The sequence below is a fragment of the Siphateles boraxobius genome, unplaced genomic scaffold (genome assembly GCF_051911475.1).
Source record: "Siphateles boraxobius isolate OS27281-9 unplaced genomic scaffold, OSU_SipBor_1 18, whole genome shotgun sequence".
NCBI lineage: Eukaryota > Metazoa > Chordata > Actinopteri > Cypriniformes > Leuciscidae > Siphateles > Siphateles boraxobius.
Window position 1 is genome coordinate 5,440,112 of NW_027508788.1, and position 16,333 is coordinate 5,456,444.

A 16,333-nucleotide genomic window follows, 5' to 3' on the forward strand; every position below is an offset into this window, starting at 1 on the left:
ACTCGGCACGGCTGATTCCTTTCCCTAGACTCCGGGATGGGGTCTTGTTTCATGGAAATGAGGAAGTATTTGATATTTTAATTATTTCATGTGTGGTGTGCATGTGTGAGTGTGTATGTGTACTTTGAGTTTCAGAGGTTGTATGGACATTATAATTAGTGCGCTGGACTGGGGACGTGCCGATTTCTTTCCATTTGATGAATTGATTGCTGTGTGACAACGATTTCTATTGTGCCGTGCTGGCCTGAGGATTACCACTAGAATGCAGTGGAGTGACGTTTTGGGAGTTTCACTTGTGTATCGCCGTTTTGTCCAAGTGAGCGTACTGAGTAAATGTTTGTGAACTTCAAATGCTGTTTATATAATGGTGATATTTTTCTAAATGAAAGTGTCAATAAAGTAATATTTTTCCATAAAGCTTGTGGTATGATGTACCCCTCTGTCCTCCATAAAATTTAGCTAAACCTCTTTAAATAAATGAACTAGAGGTTTATTACAGTAGTTTAAAACGTTTAGTAATGAAACAGTAAATGCTAAATAAATAATATCTTTAATGGGCAACTGGATATCTAAATTTGTTAATTGTGCAAACCTTTATGATATATATGAGGGATAGGTTGAAATTTGATATTTTAATGTGAGCACTTTTAAAATAACCTTTATGCCAGCTTGCCATATATGTCTGAAAACTGTGCCCAACATTATTTAGTAAACATAGCATTAGCAGTTCTCCTGCATATTGTCTCTTTGATACACTAACCGGACTTTGAGAGACAGCTATTTGAAATTTGCATTTTTTTGCTCTTCTGGGGGCCATTGCTGGGCCACGGGGGTGGACAGGCAGTACAGTCTACAGATTTTATATTTTGAACTATAACTATATCACAAGGATAATGCACCATTCAGTAAAACAACAAAACAGTGCCAAAATATCCTTTTCACCCCCTCTGACTGCTGCTTATTTGCCTGACATCAGTAATGTCTATGCTTTCATATTAAATGCAGTAGTATATGTACTAGAATGATCAACATGGATCATCTTCAATTATGATTTAAGTGTTTGTAGCAAGATAGCCCTCTGCAGCCTCTTGTTAGTCACACACCTTCTCTTTATTTCACTGAAAACTGGCATACATGCAAGTATGTGCAACTTTTGCTGCATTGTTGTCCCAAATATCATCAACCACAACAAAATGTTTATGTCCTAAGTAAAATAATTATGGTAATTAATTATATGTAGTTGTTTTTAAATTATGAACTAAACTAAATAAATAAGAAATTCAAATTTTTCAAATAAGTTCTGTCCCAAACACCACTTTCAATACACAATATTCACCATACTTTATTACACAACACTTTATTGGAGGACACAACATAAAGTTGATAAAGTAGCATAAAGACAAATGAGATTCAAGATAAATAACAATGAGCCTTCAAAAATACATTAACATCACATGAATCCATTCACAGCTGCTGAAGCCACACAAATGAGTGCCATAGAATCATATAAAGTCACCTATGATACAGAAAACAGATTTGATATTTTGGAATGGAAAATAATGATTCATTATGACAGCTAAACTGGTTTCTTGCTCTTCCCTGTACATGTCTCTATCGTGTTCATGTTCTTCTTCCTCATCTAAACAGAATTTCTTGCAAAGTAAATTAATTTTTTTGTTCTCATTTCATAATACTGTGGACTGGTGTGTTGATTGGAGCTGCTGTTGCAGTTTCACTTATCATACCTTTTTTCTACACAGAAGAAGGCTGGTGAGTGTGTGATCATTTATGATTTATAGTGTTTTCACCTCTAGGTTTATACTAATTTAATAAGCAGAAAATAGACAGATGGCATGTAGATATTGTTCGATAAAATGTGAAATAAACAGGTCTTATAATGCCTCATATTTTGCAACTTTTTTGAGAGTGTTTCACCACCTGTTTTACTTTTGATTTTCCAGGAGAAGAGCAAACTGAAGGTCCTAAAAATCATTTCAGAAAAAGGGACAAAGTGATGTTTTATGGCAGGAAGATAACGAGGAAGGAACCAGAACTTCCAGTATGTTACTTTTAACAAAACTGTGGTTAATATGATAGTCATGTGATGATTTTGTGTTATTATCTGTGGCCATGCAGGTCCAGACCATGTCCTCACACCCACCTCAGGTCCAGTATCTCAAATGCGAACCAGAAAAAGAACAAAAAGCCCTGGCAATTGCTCGCAAGTATGTGAAAAGTCACAGATGAAGAAGGAACACACATTTCAAACAAACCATTTCCACAAGAGCATCTTAACATCCTATCCACCTCTTGATCAGAATCCTGCATATCCAAAGGGAGCCACCAACCCTTTAAACGAAAGAACCTCCTCCTTCACTCTTTGAAGCAGATCTGTAAATTCTGAAAAATGTGAGGTTGGTACCTTGTCATCTCGTCTTAAGAGAGCTATCAATTCTTTTCCATAATAAACAGTGCACAGAATCCAAGGTCCAATGATCTGGCAATGTTGTTCAGCACCTAATAATTTGTAATATAGGCCTAGTGTTTCTCTGGGGTAATTTTGAGAAGCCTGTGTTCCTGGAACTGTGTCGACATATGGTGTTTGTGCAGCTGCAGCAAGGGGAAGAATTATTCCGCCCAGGTGACATCGATGACAGCATCTTTGTGGTGCAGTATGGGCATCTTGACCTGTGCATCCATGAGAGTGTAAGAGCCAAACGGTCTCAATATACCTTTTTATATCTGTCCTACTGAAAACTGGTTTGTGTTAGAGATGTACCAATTTATGACTAAGCATATTTTTCAGGATGGGACTAAGGTTGTGGTGAAGCACGTTTTGCCTGGAGACAGTGTTCACAGTCTTCTCAGCATCCTTGATGTCATCAGTGTAAAACCCATCTGGCCTCATTTTTATCCATTCTAATATGCAGATGTTTGTATTTTGACCACTTTTGACCACTGAGTTTTAAGTTATGTCTTACATTTGAAGCTCCCTACGAAACCGTTTCAGCCAGAGCAGCAGCCTCAACTACTGTTCTCCGCCTCCCTGCACTGGCTTTCCAGTCCGTCTTTGAGAAATACCCACTTACCCAGAGACCCTAGGCAGAGTTGTTCAGGTATAATCAAATCCTAAAATACACAACCGTCAAAAGAGGGTCGGTAAGATTTTAAAAGTTTTTGAAAGAAGTCTCTCATGTTCACAAAGGCTGCATTTTTTATCAAATATCCAGTAAAAACAGTAATTATTGTAAAATATTATGTTTCAAATGTTTATGTTTTAAAATGTAATTGTGGCGAGCAGGATAAGGCAGAGGGCCGTGAGAGAACTGTGCAAGGCCGATGGCGTGATTGCTGGTGAGCGACACCTGTGTGACACACCGCCGGTCTCGTATCTCATGGAGGAGCGGAGGCATAAAAGTGGAGAGTAGATAGAGGGCTTCGTGGTACACTGAAACTATGTGCTCGAAATGTTCCATTCACGGACGTCACGGCGGCGTCACGTTAGAATTTAACGTGTGGATTACGTCTGCCCATCTTAAAGGGGAATTCGGCAACTATTTCAACTTAAACTTCAACCGTTTAGAAATCATTTGAACGGTTTAATAACCTGTTCCGGTGAAAATGGTGACTTTCCCCGCTCCCCTCAATGTTCCTCCTTACGTTCCTAGGCGGTAAACCAACCTTGCAACATGGGGACTAACGTCCCGGTAAGTTTGAAATAGGAAGTCACGTGAGAAGCGAGAACGAGCGAGAAACACGAACTGCTTTATGGCAATTCGACAAACACATACCTCAATGTGTATAACGTATTACCCAACTCTGTAGACATAGCTCCACACGATAAAGTTGGCCGGCTCCGATAATAACAAACGCACATGAGCAGCGGTAGAAAGGGGGAGGAGGGTGCCGAGAGTGAGTTTTTTTATGACGTTGTTGTGAAATATACGCCCTACAGCTGTAGGGGGAGCTCGTTGAGAAAACATGCAAAAACAAAAGTCAAAATCAGCAAAGAAATATCTAGAGTTGCCGAGTTCCCCTTTAACGTCTGCACGTCTGCCCGTCTGAACGTCTACCACAATCTAAGTTTACAAAAGTGACTACGTGCGTCTGGAGCTATCTATTTTTCCTTATTTTCTCATGCATTTACTGTTATAGACATCATCATAGATAATCTTATTTTGGCACAGTTTATGTAGGACTACATTTGATAAACTTATTGCATTAATGCTGAATGTCTGTTAATGTACGATACATTGGTATCCCACTGATAGATGTAACTTTTTAATAAAAGTCTATTGTCATGTATTTTGATTATACGATATTCTGAGAGACAAATAAAATGGGCTAGTTCAGAAAAATTCAGAAAAAGTGGGTTTTATCATTATGTATTTTCTTGTTTAAAATTTGTTAATGCTATGCAGCAGGCGGTCTGCATGCCTCAAGTTCACTCATAGATACTGCATCTAGCATTAAAGGTGCAATGTGTAAAAAATTTGAGTATCTATTAACATAAATGCAATATGACATCCATAACTATGTGTTCAGTGGTGTATAAAGAACTTACTTAATACACCGTAATGTTTTTATTATCTTAGAATGAGGCATTTATATCTACATAGGCGCGGGAATCCCCTTCTATGAAGGTCGACATATTGTGACGTCATGTTTCTACCGTAGCCGACAGCGAACAAACAGCGTTACAGAGCGCGTTTCGTCACTACCTTGAAAGAGAAGCCGCAGAAAGCTAGAAGCTGGCCATAAACACCGTGAGTAATGACTTTTCCCTTGTCAGTGGTGTAAAATATGTAGTTGGATTGTTTCATGTAACTTAATTCTTCTCCCTCGCTGTGTTATGGCAAATAGTCTCTGGTTATGGCTTTGCTATGTGGGGATAAATGTGCTGGTTACGTTCGTGAGACAGCTGATTAGTACTCTTGTCATTGACCGTAAAACAGTTACAGGAATCACCAACCCGTCGATCTTGGAAGCATTTTAAGTCGATCGAGTTTCCAAAATCAGAGAAAAAAAGCCTATTGTGTGTGGTAAATGGTGTCTAGGGGATGCGGAGGCGCGCGCTGTTACAATCACGTTATTTTTGCCGCAGGCACCTTTGGGCTCATGCGGACGCGTCCAGTATAAACAAGGCTTAACGCTTTAACCAGCTCAGCCACAGTAACAGCTCATATTAGCCAGCTAAACTTTTACTACCCTGTTAGAAAAAATATATAGTTGCATAGTTTCATGTGGTTCTTCTCCCTCACTGTATTATGGGTTTTCTATGTGGGGAGAAATGTGCTGGTTACGTTCGTGAGACAATCAACTAATTACTATTATTATATTACGTATTAAGACCCTTGATCCTCACCTGACAATGGCTTTGTAAACTTTATCCATGATGTGGTTTATAATGGACTGTGGTACAGAAACTTGGTTTACTCTGGCTATTCTCTGCCGTCTCAGACGACGATGTTTGTCCCGTTTGCACCACGGTAGCTTCTTCGAAAGGGAGGGGTGAGCGGTGGGCTGAGCTCTTAGTGTAAACTCGCAACCGAACCGCTAGATGTCGCTAAAAGTCACACACTGCCCCTTTAATTAATGATTCAGAAACCATTTTAGAGCTTATTGGATATTAAACTAAAATTAGTTAGCCTACTTGTGATTGCTTGTACTAGGCTACTTCTATTCTTATTCTGAACAAGTAATTAAATAAATGTACTATTTAATAGAGTTTTACACTAAAGTTTTAATAAAGCCTATAGCACTCTATTAATAAATGTAGCCTAGTCATACTACACATTTTTTGCTAGTGCTGTATCAGAATCAGAATCAGAAAGAGCTTTATTGCCAAGTGTGCTTGCACACACAAGGAATTTGTTTTGGTACTGAGGCTTCCAGTGGACATATACAAATACAAATACAACAAGAAACATAATACTACAAATTATAAGAATAAAAAATAAAAATACTAATATATAAGAATAAAAGTATCACAGTTGGGTTTAATCAGAATAGACATTTTCAGATTTACAGATTATGATCATATTTATAGTGTTTTGAATATTATAAATAAATAAATCTACATATAAGTATCACCTGAGTTGTAGGATATTGCACTAAACAGTGGGAGTATTGCACTTACAGGCATATGCCTTGGGAGGAGTGTTAACTGTTCAGGAGGGAAATGGCCTGTGGGAAGAAACTGTTCCTGTGCCGAGATGTTCTTGCGGCCAGTGATCTGAGTCGCCGTCTTGACGGTAACAGTTCAAACAGGAGGTGTCCAGGGTGAGTGGAGTCTGTGATGATTTTACCTGCTCTCTTCCTCACTCTGGAAGAGTACAGGTCCTGGAGGTTTGGCAGGGGGGCACCAATAATCATCTCCGCAGTCCGGACTGTCCGTTGTAGTCTCCTGATGTCTGATTTGGTAGCTGAACCAAACCAGACAGTGTTGGATGTGCATAAGACAGACTCAATGACGGCTGAGTAGAACTGAATCAGCAGATCCTGTGGCAGGTTGAACTTCCTCAGCAGGCGAAGGAAGTACAGTCTCTGCTGGGCTTTTTTCACAATGGAGTCAATGTGATTGTCCCACATCAGGTCCTGAGAGATGAAAGTGCCCAGGAACCTGAATGACTCCACTGCTTCCACAGTGCTGTTCATGATGGTGAGTGGGGGGAGTGCTGGGCTGTTCCTCCTGAAGTCCACGATCATCTCCACTGTTTTGAGCATGTTCAGCTCAAGGTTGTTATAACTACACCAGGCAGCCAGCTGTTCAACCTCCAGTCTGTAAGCAGACTCGTCACCGTTTTCGTCACTGTATGTTGAGAGCATACAAAAATCTCGCCCAAGTCAGGCAAAACAATTGACAGCCCAGATAAATAAAGTAAGAGGTGCAAACGGATGCATCGCTTTCACCTGCAGGAATGAGATGAGATGAACACTTTAATCAGTAGGTGGCAGCAAAGGAGCATTTATTTTACAATTTCTACTTTCTAAATGGGCTATAGGTAGAAAAAAAGGACTGACCCACAGAACAATTTGGATTCACTCTTTCCTTCATGACAAACATAACTATTTTGTGAATAGATTATAAAGAAAGCAAACAAAGTAGGCCTATGCTCTTTTTATTTAGCGACTGATGGAACTCCTGCGAAAACTCTCTTGATAATGAATAAATTGACTAGGCCTACACTCAAAACATTCTATAGGTTGTGTAAAATTTACCTGGAGCTTAGGCACTGCACTGGTTATAGCCTGAAATTGATATTAACTGTAAACTTATTCCTCAAATCTAATTGGAATATTGCTTCATGATAAAAAAGAAGGTTGATTCAGGAACATTGTACTTGATGAAATCATGTTCACCCATTTACTAAATCCCTTTGCACATACTGTTTGCCTTCAATGTCATTTTACAGTTTTTCTCAGCCATCAGAATGAAAAGTATACTTGTGTCATTGTTCACAAACAAGATATTCAAAATCCTTAGTCATGTTTTCAATATAAAAGTGTACTCGTTCAGTATTTTCAGATTTAAACTAGGCTACGATTTAGTCTTCTTTTTCTTTATATCACAATGACATACATATAGATTCATATACATACACACACACACACACACACACACACATATATATATATATATATATATATATATATATATATATATATATATATATATATATAGAGAGAGAGAGAGAGAGATACATGTGTGTGTGTTTGTTACATTGTCTCTATTAAGAATATTTACTGTATAATGTAAAATGAAAGTGGACTCTTGACCTCTTCCGTACCCTTCCACCACACACCCTTACTCCTCTTCTTCTTCCCAGTTGTTGACCCTGTTTGTGTCCTTGTTGTTCTTCCATTATCTGAATGTGTAACACTGAGTTGTGCTCTGTCTATTTATGCTTGCCAAATGAAGCTTCATGAGATGCACCTCTGAGCTATTTCAGAGAACTGGTTGATTTAATGCTTTACATTCCCCTTTATTAGTGAAATGTAAAATGTATAGCCAAGAAACTCTTGCTGTCATTAAAACATTAAAATGTAGCATGTCATGGGAGCCAACAACAGCACATAGGCTATACCCATATTTCTATTTATAACGGAGCCACTTTAAATTTAAATTTAAATAAATTTTCACTTCTGGGTAACAGATATATTTATATATAATATATATAATGAAAATTAATTGTCAACTGAGACACAAAGTTGAGGAAAATACCAGGTAAAACCCAAATTTGTAAATATTTGTTTGAACGTTTTTTTTTGTAATGAGCAGTTTTTAGCAAAAAAAAAAAAAAAAAAAAAAAAAGAATTAGAAAACCATTGTGTAAATGGAGTAGGGTTGTGTCCAAGGCTGCATTTTTTAAACAAAAAATAATAAAAACAGTAATATTGTGAAGTATTATTATTACACATTATTAATATAACTGTTTTTTATTTGAATATATTTTATTAATGAATGGGTTGAACATTAACCAGTAATCTCAATAGAACAGGGCCTTGGCGCCATCTACTGGCGATTTTATATTTATATTTAGTAGTTTCATATTTATTTAGCCTCCTTTCATTTTGGCATTTACAACTCGGTTTAAATGAGTTTGCTAGAAGTTCATAGAACGATTTTTTATAACAGAAATTCTGAATATAGTTAAATAATGCATCCACTCTATAGAGCTTTTTATTATTATTGTAGCCTATAGCCTATTTCCTATTCCCATGCATGCTCGTGCATAATTCATATTGTAAAATACATTCAAAGCTACTGTTTAGATTAGTTTTTTTTTTTATGTATCCAAACCTAAATAGAATTTTCTTAATATTATTCGAGGATGTTAAAGATATAGGCTAGGCCTATGTTAAATAGCTATTAATGTGATTTTCTCAGCTAAAAATTCTAGCCCACACTGTTTGAACAGTGTCTCAAATAAGACAAGCCCACCATACAGGTAGCTGCATAAAAATACGTGCGCTATTTTGAGATTAGCCAAGGCACGTTAAGTTTTGCGTTCACACCGGCAGACTTTCAGACGTTCTCCACAGGCGGCAGGCGGCATGTCACATGCACGTTAACACGTCTTTAATCTTGTTTAGGAAAGAAATGACACAAAGCGAGCGCCATAGTAACAGTTATCGAAATGTATTGAGTCAAGGCTTCGAAACAATCCAACACCCCTCTCAACGGGGACTCCTAGTGGTCAGAACAGTGTAAATGCAATAAATACCCGGGCCAAACATAAAAACTCCTTTTACAAATTTATTGCATTTTTTTATTGAAAGTAAAATGTTTCAAATGCAATCATCTAATAAGATTTTCAAGTGTCTATATGTTATTTTATCAATTGTCAGGGCTTGTTTGTTCGTTCTTTGATTGGCTCAGCTAAACAGGCCAATAAGAAACTACCATTATTCATTTGAATTAAACTAATGTCTAATTAAAATGTTTACAAATGTATAAAACAGATTCGATTCACATTTGATTCAATTCACATTCCATTAGCATTCAATTCACATTTGATTTGGTTCAAATTAATTCACATTCGACTTGATTCACATTCAATTCACATTCGATTAGATTATCATTCACTTCACATTCAATACATATTCATTTCAATTCACATTTTATTCAGATGAAATTCACATACGATTCACAGTCAATTATATTCACATCGCTAGTGCAACCAAATTGGTACCCATTTCGTAATCGTAAAAAGGCAGCTTTGCAAGAAAGAGAGCAAACAATTTTTAAATTTGACTTTTAGTTCAAAACTTCCCAAAACTATGTAGCTAGATGTTATTGCAAACAAGACCTTTTGTTGGCCATAGTCTGAACTGATTAACAGTTGGACTTTCCATGATTTCGATAATCAGTTTCCATTGCAATTGCAATGCTAAAATCTAAGAAACATATAGCCTATGATGTTTCACTAAACAAAGTTCGGGAGGAGCACGTTCAAATAATCAATCCAATTAACTTGTCATCAACAATCATCATGACTATCCCATCAGCATGAGAGGAAGCATATATAAAGGCACTCAGTCGACTCACCTTGACAGTTTTTCAGCATCCCTCCACCACCCCGACACCTCACTCTCGGCTTGTTCCTTCCACAGCCAGGAATACGGGGGGAGTACTCTGGGTTTGGGCCAAATACCGAGCCCGGAGCCCTCTCCTCGGACAGCATGCCAAATATGCATACTATCTGACTTATTTGTGTAAGTGTGAACTCGTGAAATAGCCTGATTTTAGTGGGATGTTTGTTGGTTGAGATTGGCTTAGACCCTTGCATATTTTCATTCATTTTTCAAAAATTGTTCGTACGTTTTTTTTTTAAATGATATTTTGCAGCATGCTTTGTTCAAATTTATATTTTATTTTGATCTAAAACAGATGGTTATTATATTATAGCCTACCTGTAACAGTTGGGTTCACTAGTTACGTTCCTCACTTAATAACCTAGAATACTGTCTAACACTCTGCCAGGTCTTCGCTGTCAGTTAGGAACCTGGGTGTGCTCTTTGATACCAATCTTTAATTTGAAAGTCACGTGTCTAGTATCTGTAAAACCAAATTTTTCCATCTTAAAAATATATCTAAATCACGTCATATGCTGTCTTAGAACATCTTAGAAATTTTAAAATATTGCTGATTACTTACAAAGCACTAAATGGTTTAGCTCCCCAGTACTTGAGCGAGCTCTTAACGCATTATAGTCCTTCACGTTTGTTGCAATCTCAAAATTCCAGACAGTTGATAATACCTAGAATTTCAAAATCGACTGCTGGCGGAAAATCCTTTTCCTATTTAGCACCTAAACTTTGGAATAGTCTCCCTAACATTGTCCGGGAAGCAGACACACTCTGTCAGTTTAAATCTAGATTAACACATCTCACATCAACCTGGCTAAACATAAAACACTATACATTATTTTATTCAAATCAGTTAAATGATTATTAGGCTGCATAAATTAGGTCAGCCAGAACCGGGCCGTATCTAGATCAGATGGTGGACCTGCGCCTAGACACGACCACAACGCATGATGTAATCAGCTGATTCCGTGCCGTATCTAGATCAGATGGTGGACCTGCGCCTAGACACGACCACAGCAGAGCTTGTATCAACTAGACTCTCCCCTGTAAGGCCTCATCGACACGACAGCCATCGGCACTGATCCTTAACAAACTCGTCCCCATACGTGTGTGATGACTCTGATCTTCAACCAGATGAACTGCATTGTATAGTGTTCCGATCCAATCTAATTTCTGACCTGTAATGCTGCCTGAATCATAATCATACACTGTTCGTTTGGTGGCAAGAGGAGAACTGGCCCCCTGACTGAGCTTGGTTTCTCCCAAGGTTTTTTTCTCCATTCTGTCACCTGATGGAGTTTTCGTTCCTTGCCACCTTTTCCACATTTCTTCGCCTTTGTCGACATTGGCTTTTGGCTTGCTTAGTTGGGAACATTTAATTTTATATTTAACAATATTATTACAACATTATTGTCCTGTTATTTCTGTAAAGCTGCTTTGAAACAATCGGCTTTGTAAAAAGCGCTATATAAATAAAGGTGACTTGACTAGTTCTAAAATGTTTAATTTTGGGTTCACAAGTTATAATTCATCAGAGTACACTGTAAAAAAGCAGTAACCTGATTTTGTACGATTTTTTTCTACTAATCTAATTTTTTTGTTTCTCTCTGATTAAAAAGACATTTGTTGATGTAACCTTCTAAATTTATTAATATGATAATATTTTGTTGATACCAAAGTGTCTTAATCCGCCACTGGTTTCAGCAGGATGAATGGAACAATACAACCCCCCACCCCCCACAAACAAATGTAATGTCACAAAACATTTCAAACTTGACAGGTTTCTATTATTATTATTATTATTATTATCTTGATAGTATTAAGTGTGGGTCAAGAGGGCATGTAGAGGAAGCATTTAAAAAAAATTCTTGTTCAATTGTGATTTTTGTTAATTTGCTGCCATCTGCTGTTTTAATAAAACAAATTATTTTGCATGTAGAATCTAAGGGCAGCAGGTGCTGTAAAAGCATTTAATTCATAATTAATTTAATTGAGGTACTATGGTAGAGCATTGAAAAGGACGGTCATTTGCATCTTGTTCTATTTCTATTGTCTGTCTTTGTTGCTTATCTGCATGTTATGTGATTTAAATGCAGGGGGACTTTAAACAAATAAATAAACAAACCAGATCTTTCCACATTTAACATGGATTTTCTGATTCCATCAGCTTTTAGTCTATCAAGAAATGCTATAAAACTAAGCTGTAAAAAGTAATAAGCAACAGTATAATGCAATGAAACACAGTTCATCAGTCAGTAATCAACAGTTGTTATTTTAACCCTGTAAAGCCTGACACATGAAATACTAGTCAGATTTTTTTAGAACAGTTTATTGAATCTTTAGAAAAAAACATACAACAAATAAATAAAATAAATTTGATATTTTAGGATTTTATGGCTCATATTTACGAGAATATTAAGCTTGAAAAAACACGTTTTATTCAAAGGCCCAAACTGTACCACGACCTGAAGGTGCACATTTTTAGAATTAAAGCCTTGTATACTTAAAAAGTATAAACTATAAATCAGGCAACAGAAGGCATGTATTGTGCACAACCGATTTTGATAATGTTGATAATTTAGAGACCTTAGAAATTAGAAATCAAATATACTTCAGTTGGCTATGGTTAAAAAAAATTATTTGGAAATTTGTGCACGAGATAAGACCAATAATGTGTGTTGTTCCATTTTTAAAAAAGAGTAACAGAACATTTAAGTATTGCTTGTTTGCTTGAATGGTGACAATCATTGTGTTCATTACACTTTTTTGTCACATACACTTAACTGACTACTGCATTTCAGAGTGCAACACATCGTCCTGCATGTGACTTAAACATGATCCAGATAATGCTCACAAATGTTTGGAATGTCAGCTGTTTATTGGCATGATGAAATATTTAAAACATGCACATTTCTCATCTAGAAAATAACAAAGATTCTATTTCACAGCCAAAGGCAATAACTTATTCCTAGAGCTAAAAAGTCTAAAAATATTGTCTCTTAGAGCCTGAACACTCAGCCCATAAATGGCTGGATTCAGAATAGGAGGAAATATCAAGAAATAAAGTGACATAACTGTTTGTGTTTCAAAGGGAAGATAACTTGTGTCAAAGCGACTTTGTACAATTTCAATAAAACAGCCCACACTATAGTTCAATATTGCAAATAAGTGTGGCATGCAGGTCTTCAGTGCTTTTATTTTAGACGTTTTAGTGGCAGTAAAGCATATTTTCAGAATATGTCCATATGAGTACAGGGTCATTGCAAGCTGAGGAAAAGTATATACAACAACAGAAAACAACCCAATAGCATTCACAACATTTGTATCATCACAGGACAGTTTGACAAGAGAATAGTTGGAACAATACACTCGCCTAATTATGTTTCTACAGATTGTCAAGCGCAGAGTCAGAATAAAAAACAGAGCGAATGCCACTAAAGGATAACCCCATGAGAAAGCAATTAGTTTATACACCCTTGTGATTGTCATTATACTGTGATACTGTAGCGGATAGCATATGGCCACATAACGATCATAGCTCATCACTGAAAGAATGGTGAATTCTATGATAGCATATGTGTGCAGGAAATAGGTTTGAGCCTGACAACATGCCAAAGATACCTCATGAGAAGAAGACATTAAAGTACCCATCAAGGCCGGAAGCAAAGCCGTGCCACCATAGATGCCATTTACAGCCAAGTTACATAGAAAGACGTACATAGGTTTGTGAAGCGCTTTGTCAGTAATTATGATAAAAATCACAGTGGTGTTAGCAAAGAGTACAAACATGTACAACATAAAAAAGACCATGAAGTAAAGGTATTTAAAATCATCCATTCTGTAAAGGACCTCCAGTATGACTGAAGACATATTCGATGAGTTTTTCATCTTCTTTAAATTGTTCAGCACACTGTAGTAAAAACAAAAAGGTTCATTACATTCTTGCCAAGTAGTTGTGTTGCATAGGCTAAAGGAAACAAGCTAAGCAGTTGGACATGCTCTCCTAGGGCTACTGTAAATATCAGAGACAGAAAAAATATTCATAATTCATTTCAAAACAAATATCACAAATGTTTTTCAGGTCAGCTGGATAATAGGTGAATGATAAGCCATGACACAAATTTAAAGAATTGACTCTCCTCCTCTCCTTTTCTATTTATATGTAGGCTACAGTACGTGAACATTGCCCAGTGTATTCAGATCACATGGTCTTTTCATTGTGATTATGTAAATACCCTAATCTCTTATCGATGTTTGAATTAATACTAAGCGACTAATACAAGTCAATGGTAAAAATATTATGTGTTTATACAGATTACAGTTTGGTCGTATAACTGCTGAACCATGGTATTAAAATAAAAATATAGCCTACTTGAACAACAGTATAAATATGTTAGAATAATAAATAAAAAATACATAATTAATACCTTGTATAAAATGTTGATTGGAAAGTTGTTTCCGTCCAGGTTTCCGTTACTACAAATAGGCTATAGAGAGACTTGTTACATGTGACCTGTAGGGCTATCAATGAAAATATAAGGGCAGGGTGTTTTATGTTCTCAGTGTTGTTAGCTATAGACCTTATGCGCCAGAGAAAAGCACGCAGACATCTTTAGAATTTTGTGTTTGAAATTTCATATTGAACGTCTCGGTTACGTATGTAACCCAGTTGAGTAGGCAACAGAGACGTTACGTCGTGACGACGAATGGGGTTTCGCTTAGAAAGCCTATCCACTTCGAGAATATAAAACGAGCCAATGGCAAGACAATGCCATGGGACTACAGAATTTGCATAGCGTAACTCCGCCCCACCTCGTGGGTATATAACGAAGGACCCTGGCAACATGCAGTTATGTTTTAACACTGAGGAGCCGAAACTGAACTCAGGCGTTCCCGCGGTACAGCAGAAGTGGCAGGGAGACGTAACATACATACGTAACCGAGACGTTCCCTTTCGTAGTCACTACGAGTTACGTTGCGACGACGAATGGGGTTCCCAGTCTAATCATGCCACCTTGGCTGTCTTCCAGTGCCCTGCATAAGTCTGAGCTCCCTGTCGTGAGACTAGCATGGACGAAGGACTCCTACTTAACACAGGAATACCAAGGTACACTGGGAAGCATATCTCAGAGGAGATATGCAACACAATGCCTACCCAAAGGGAGGACTTAGGAATACACATATGGCCAGAGAGGGGGTAACATATGGAGAAACACTGGAGTACTGGAGGTGCTGTCGCGAGGAGGACTAGTTCAGAGATCCAGGTCCGGGTTCACCTGATCTTGCACAGGGTCTGAGCAAGAAGGCTCACCCCAGTGCATCCGTGCAAGGGAAAAAAACAGGCTGTGCGTCAGATCGTGCGAACTGATTCACTGATTCCCAAAACACACCAGCAACTGGTCTGACTTCCGCCATGAAGAGAACTTCTGAATATATAATTTCAGCGCTTTGACAGGGCAGAGCCAATGAAGTCTCTCCTCATCCGCCGTCACTTGATGTGGAGGATGAAAAGCCTGAATAACCGTAAGCCGTGCCACATTAGATTGCACCTTAGGCTAATAGCCCGGCCTGGGATGTAAGATGGCTTTAATGTCGCCTGGAGCTAACTCCAGGCAACCATGTAGAGAGCGCCTGGAGATCTCCTACCCTCCTCAGAGAAGTAATGGAAAACAGAAAAACCACCTTGAGGGAAAGGTTCTTGGCCTCAGCCGACCCAAGTGGTTCGAAGGGGGCCTCGGCCAACCCTTCGAGAACCACCGCCAGGTCCCATGTGGGAATCCTGGCACGAGCCGCAGGCCTCATCCTCCAAGCCCCACGGAGGAAACGTACGACCAACTGCCTGGAAGAGCGTGGAAAGCCATAATGGCAGCCACGTACACCTTGAGTGCGGGCGGGGTAGGACCAGCTGAAAAGCGATCTTGGAGGAACTCCAGAACTGAAGCCACTGGGGAGACAGCAGTTGGTCGTACGTTTCCTCCGTGGGGGAGGTGGTGACCACCAATGATGGTCCTGTCATAAAGCGGCCGTCCATGACCGCGCCCCAGCCCGTGAGGGAGGCGTCTGTCGAAACGGTTTTCCGGCAACATGTCGCTCCCAATACTGGATCTTGAGACAGAAACCAAGCTTTTTTCCACAAAGATAGGGAACGAGGGCATCTGCACGTAACTCTGATTATGCGGAACGGGTTCCCCCTTGAGGAGAACCCCTTGGTTTTCAACCACCACTGGAGGGCCCTCATGTG

General features: G+C 38.3%; 1 protein-coding gene and 1 long non-coding RNA gene across 2 annotated transcripts; one reads left to right on the plus strand and one right to left on the minus strand.

Annotated features, from left to right (window-relative positions):
* The first annotated feature begins 1,651 nt into the window (after positions 1-1,651).
* On the plus strand, positions 1,652-11,041 carry LOC143740704 (uncharacterized). The gene is made up of 5 exons (XR_013204880.1): positions 1,652-1,770; positions 1,962-2,059; positions 2,137-2,225; positions 2,319-2,414; positions 10,980-11,041. It is a non-coding gene; the product is annotated as an uncharacterized LOC143740704 (long non-coding RNA).
* Positions 11,042-13,029: 1,988 nt separating this feature from the next.
* LOC143740653 (olfactory receptor 51I1-like) lies at positions 13,030-13,962 on the minus strand. Its single transcript, XM_077232662.1, has one exon. The coding sequence runs from the start codon at positions 13,960-13,962 to the stop codon at positions 13,030-13,032; it is 933 nt and encodes a 310-aa protein (XP_077088777.1).
* Between the last annotated feature and the right edge of the window lie 2,371 nt (positions 13,963-16,333).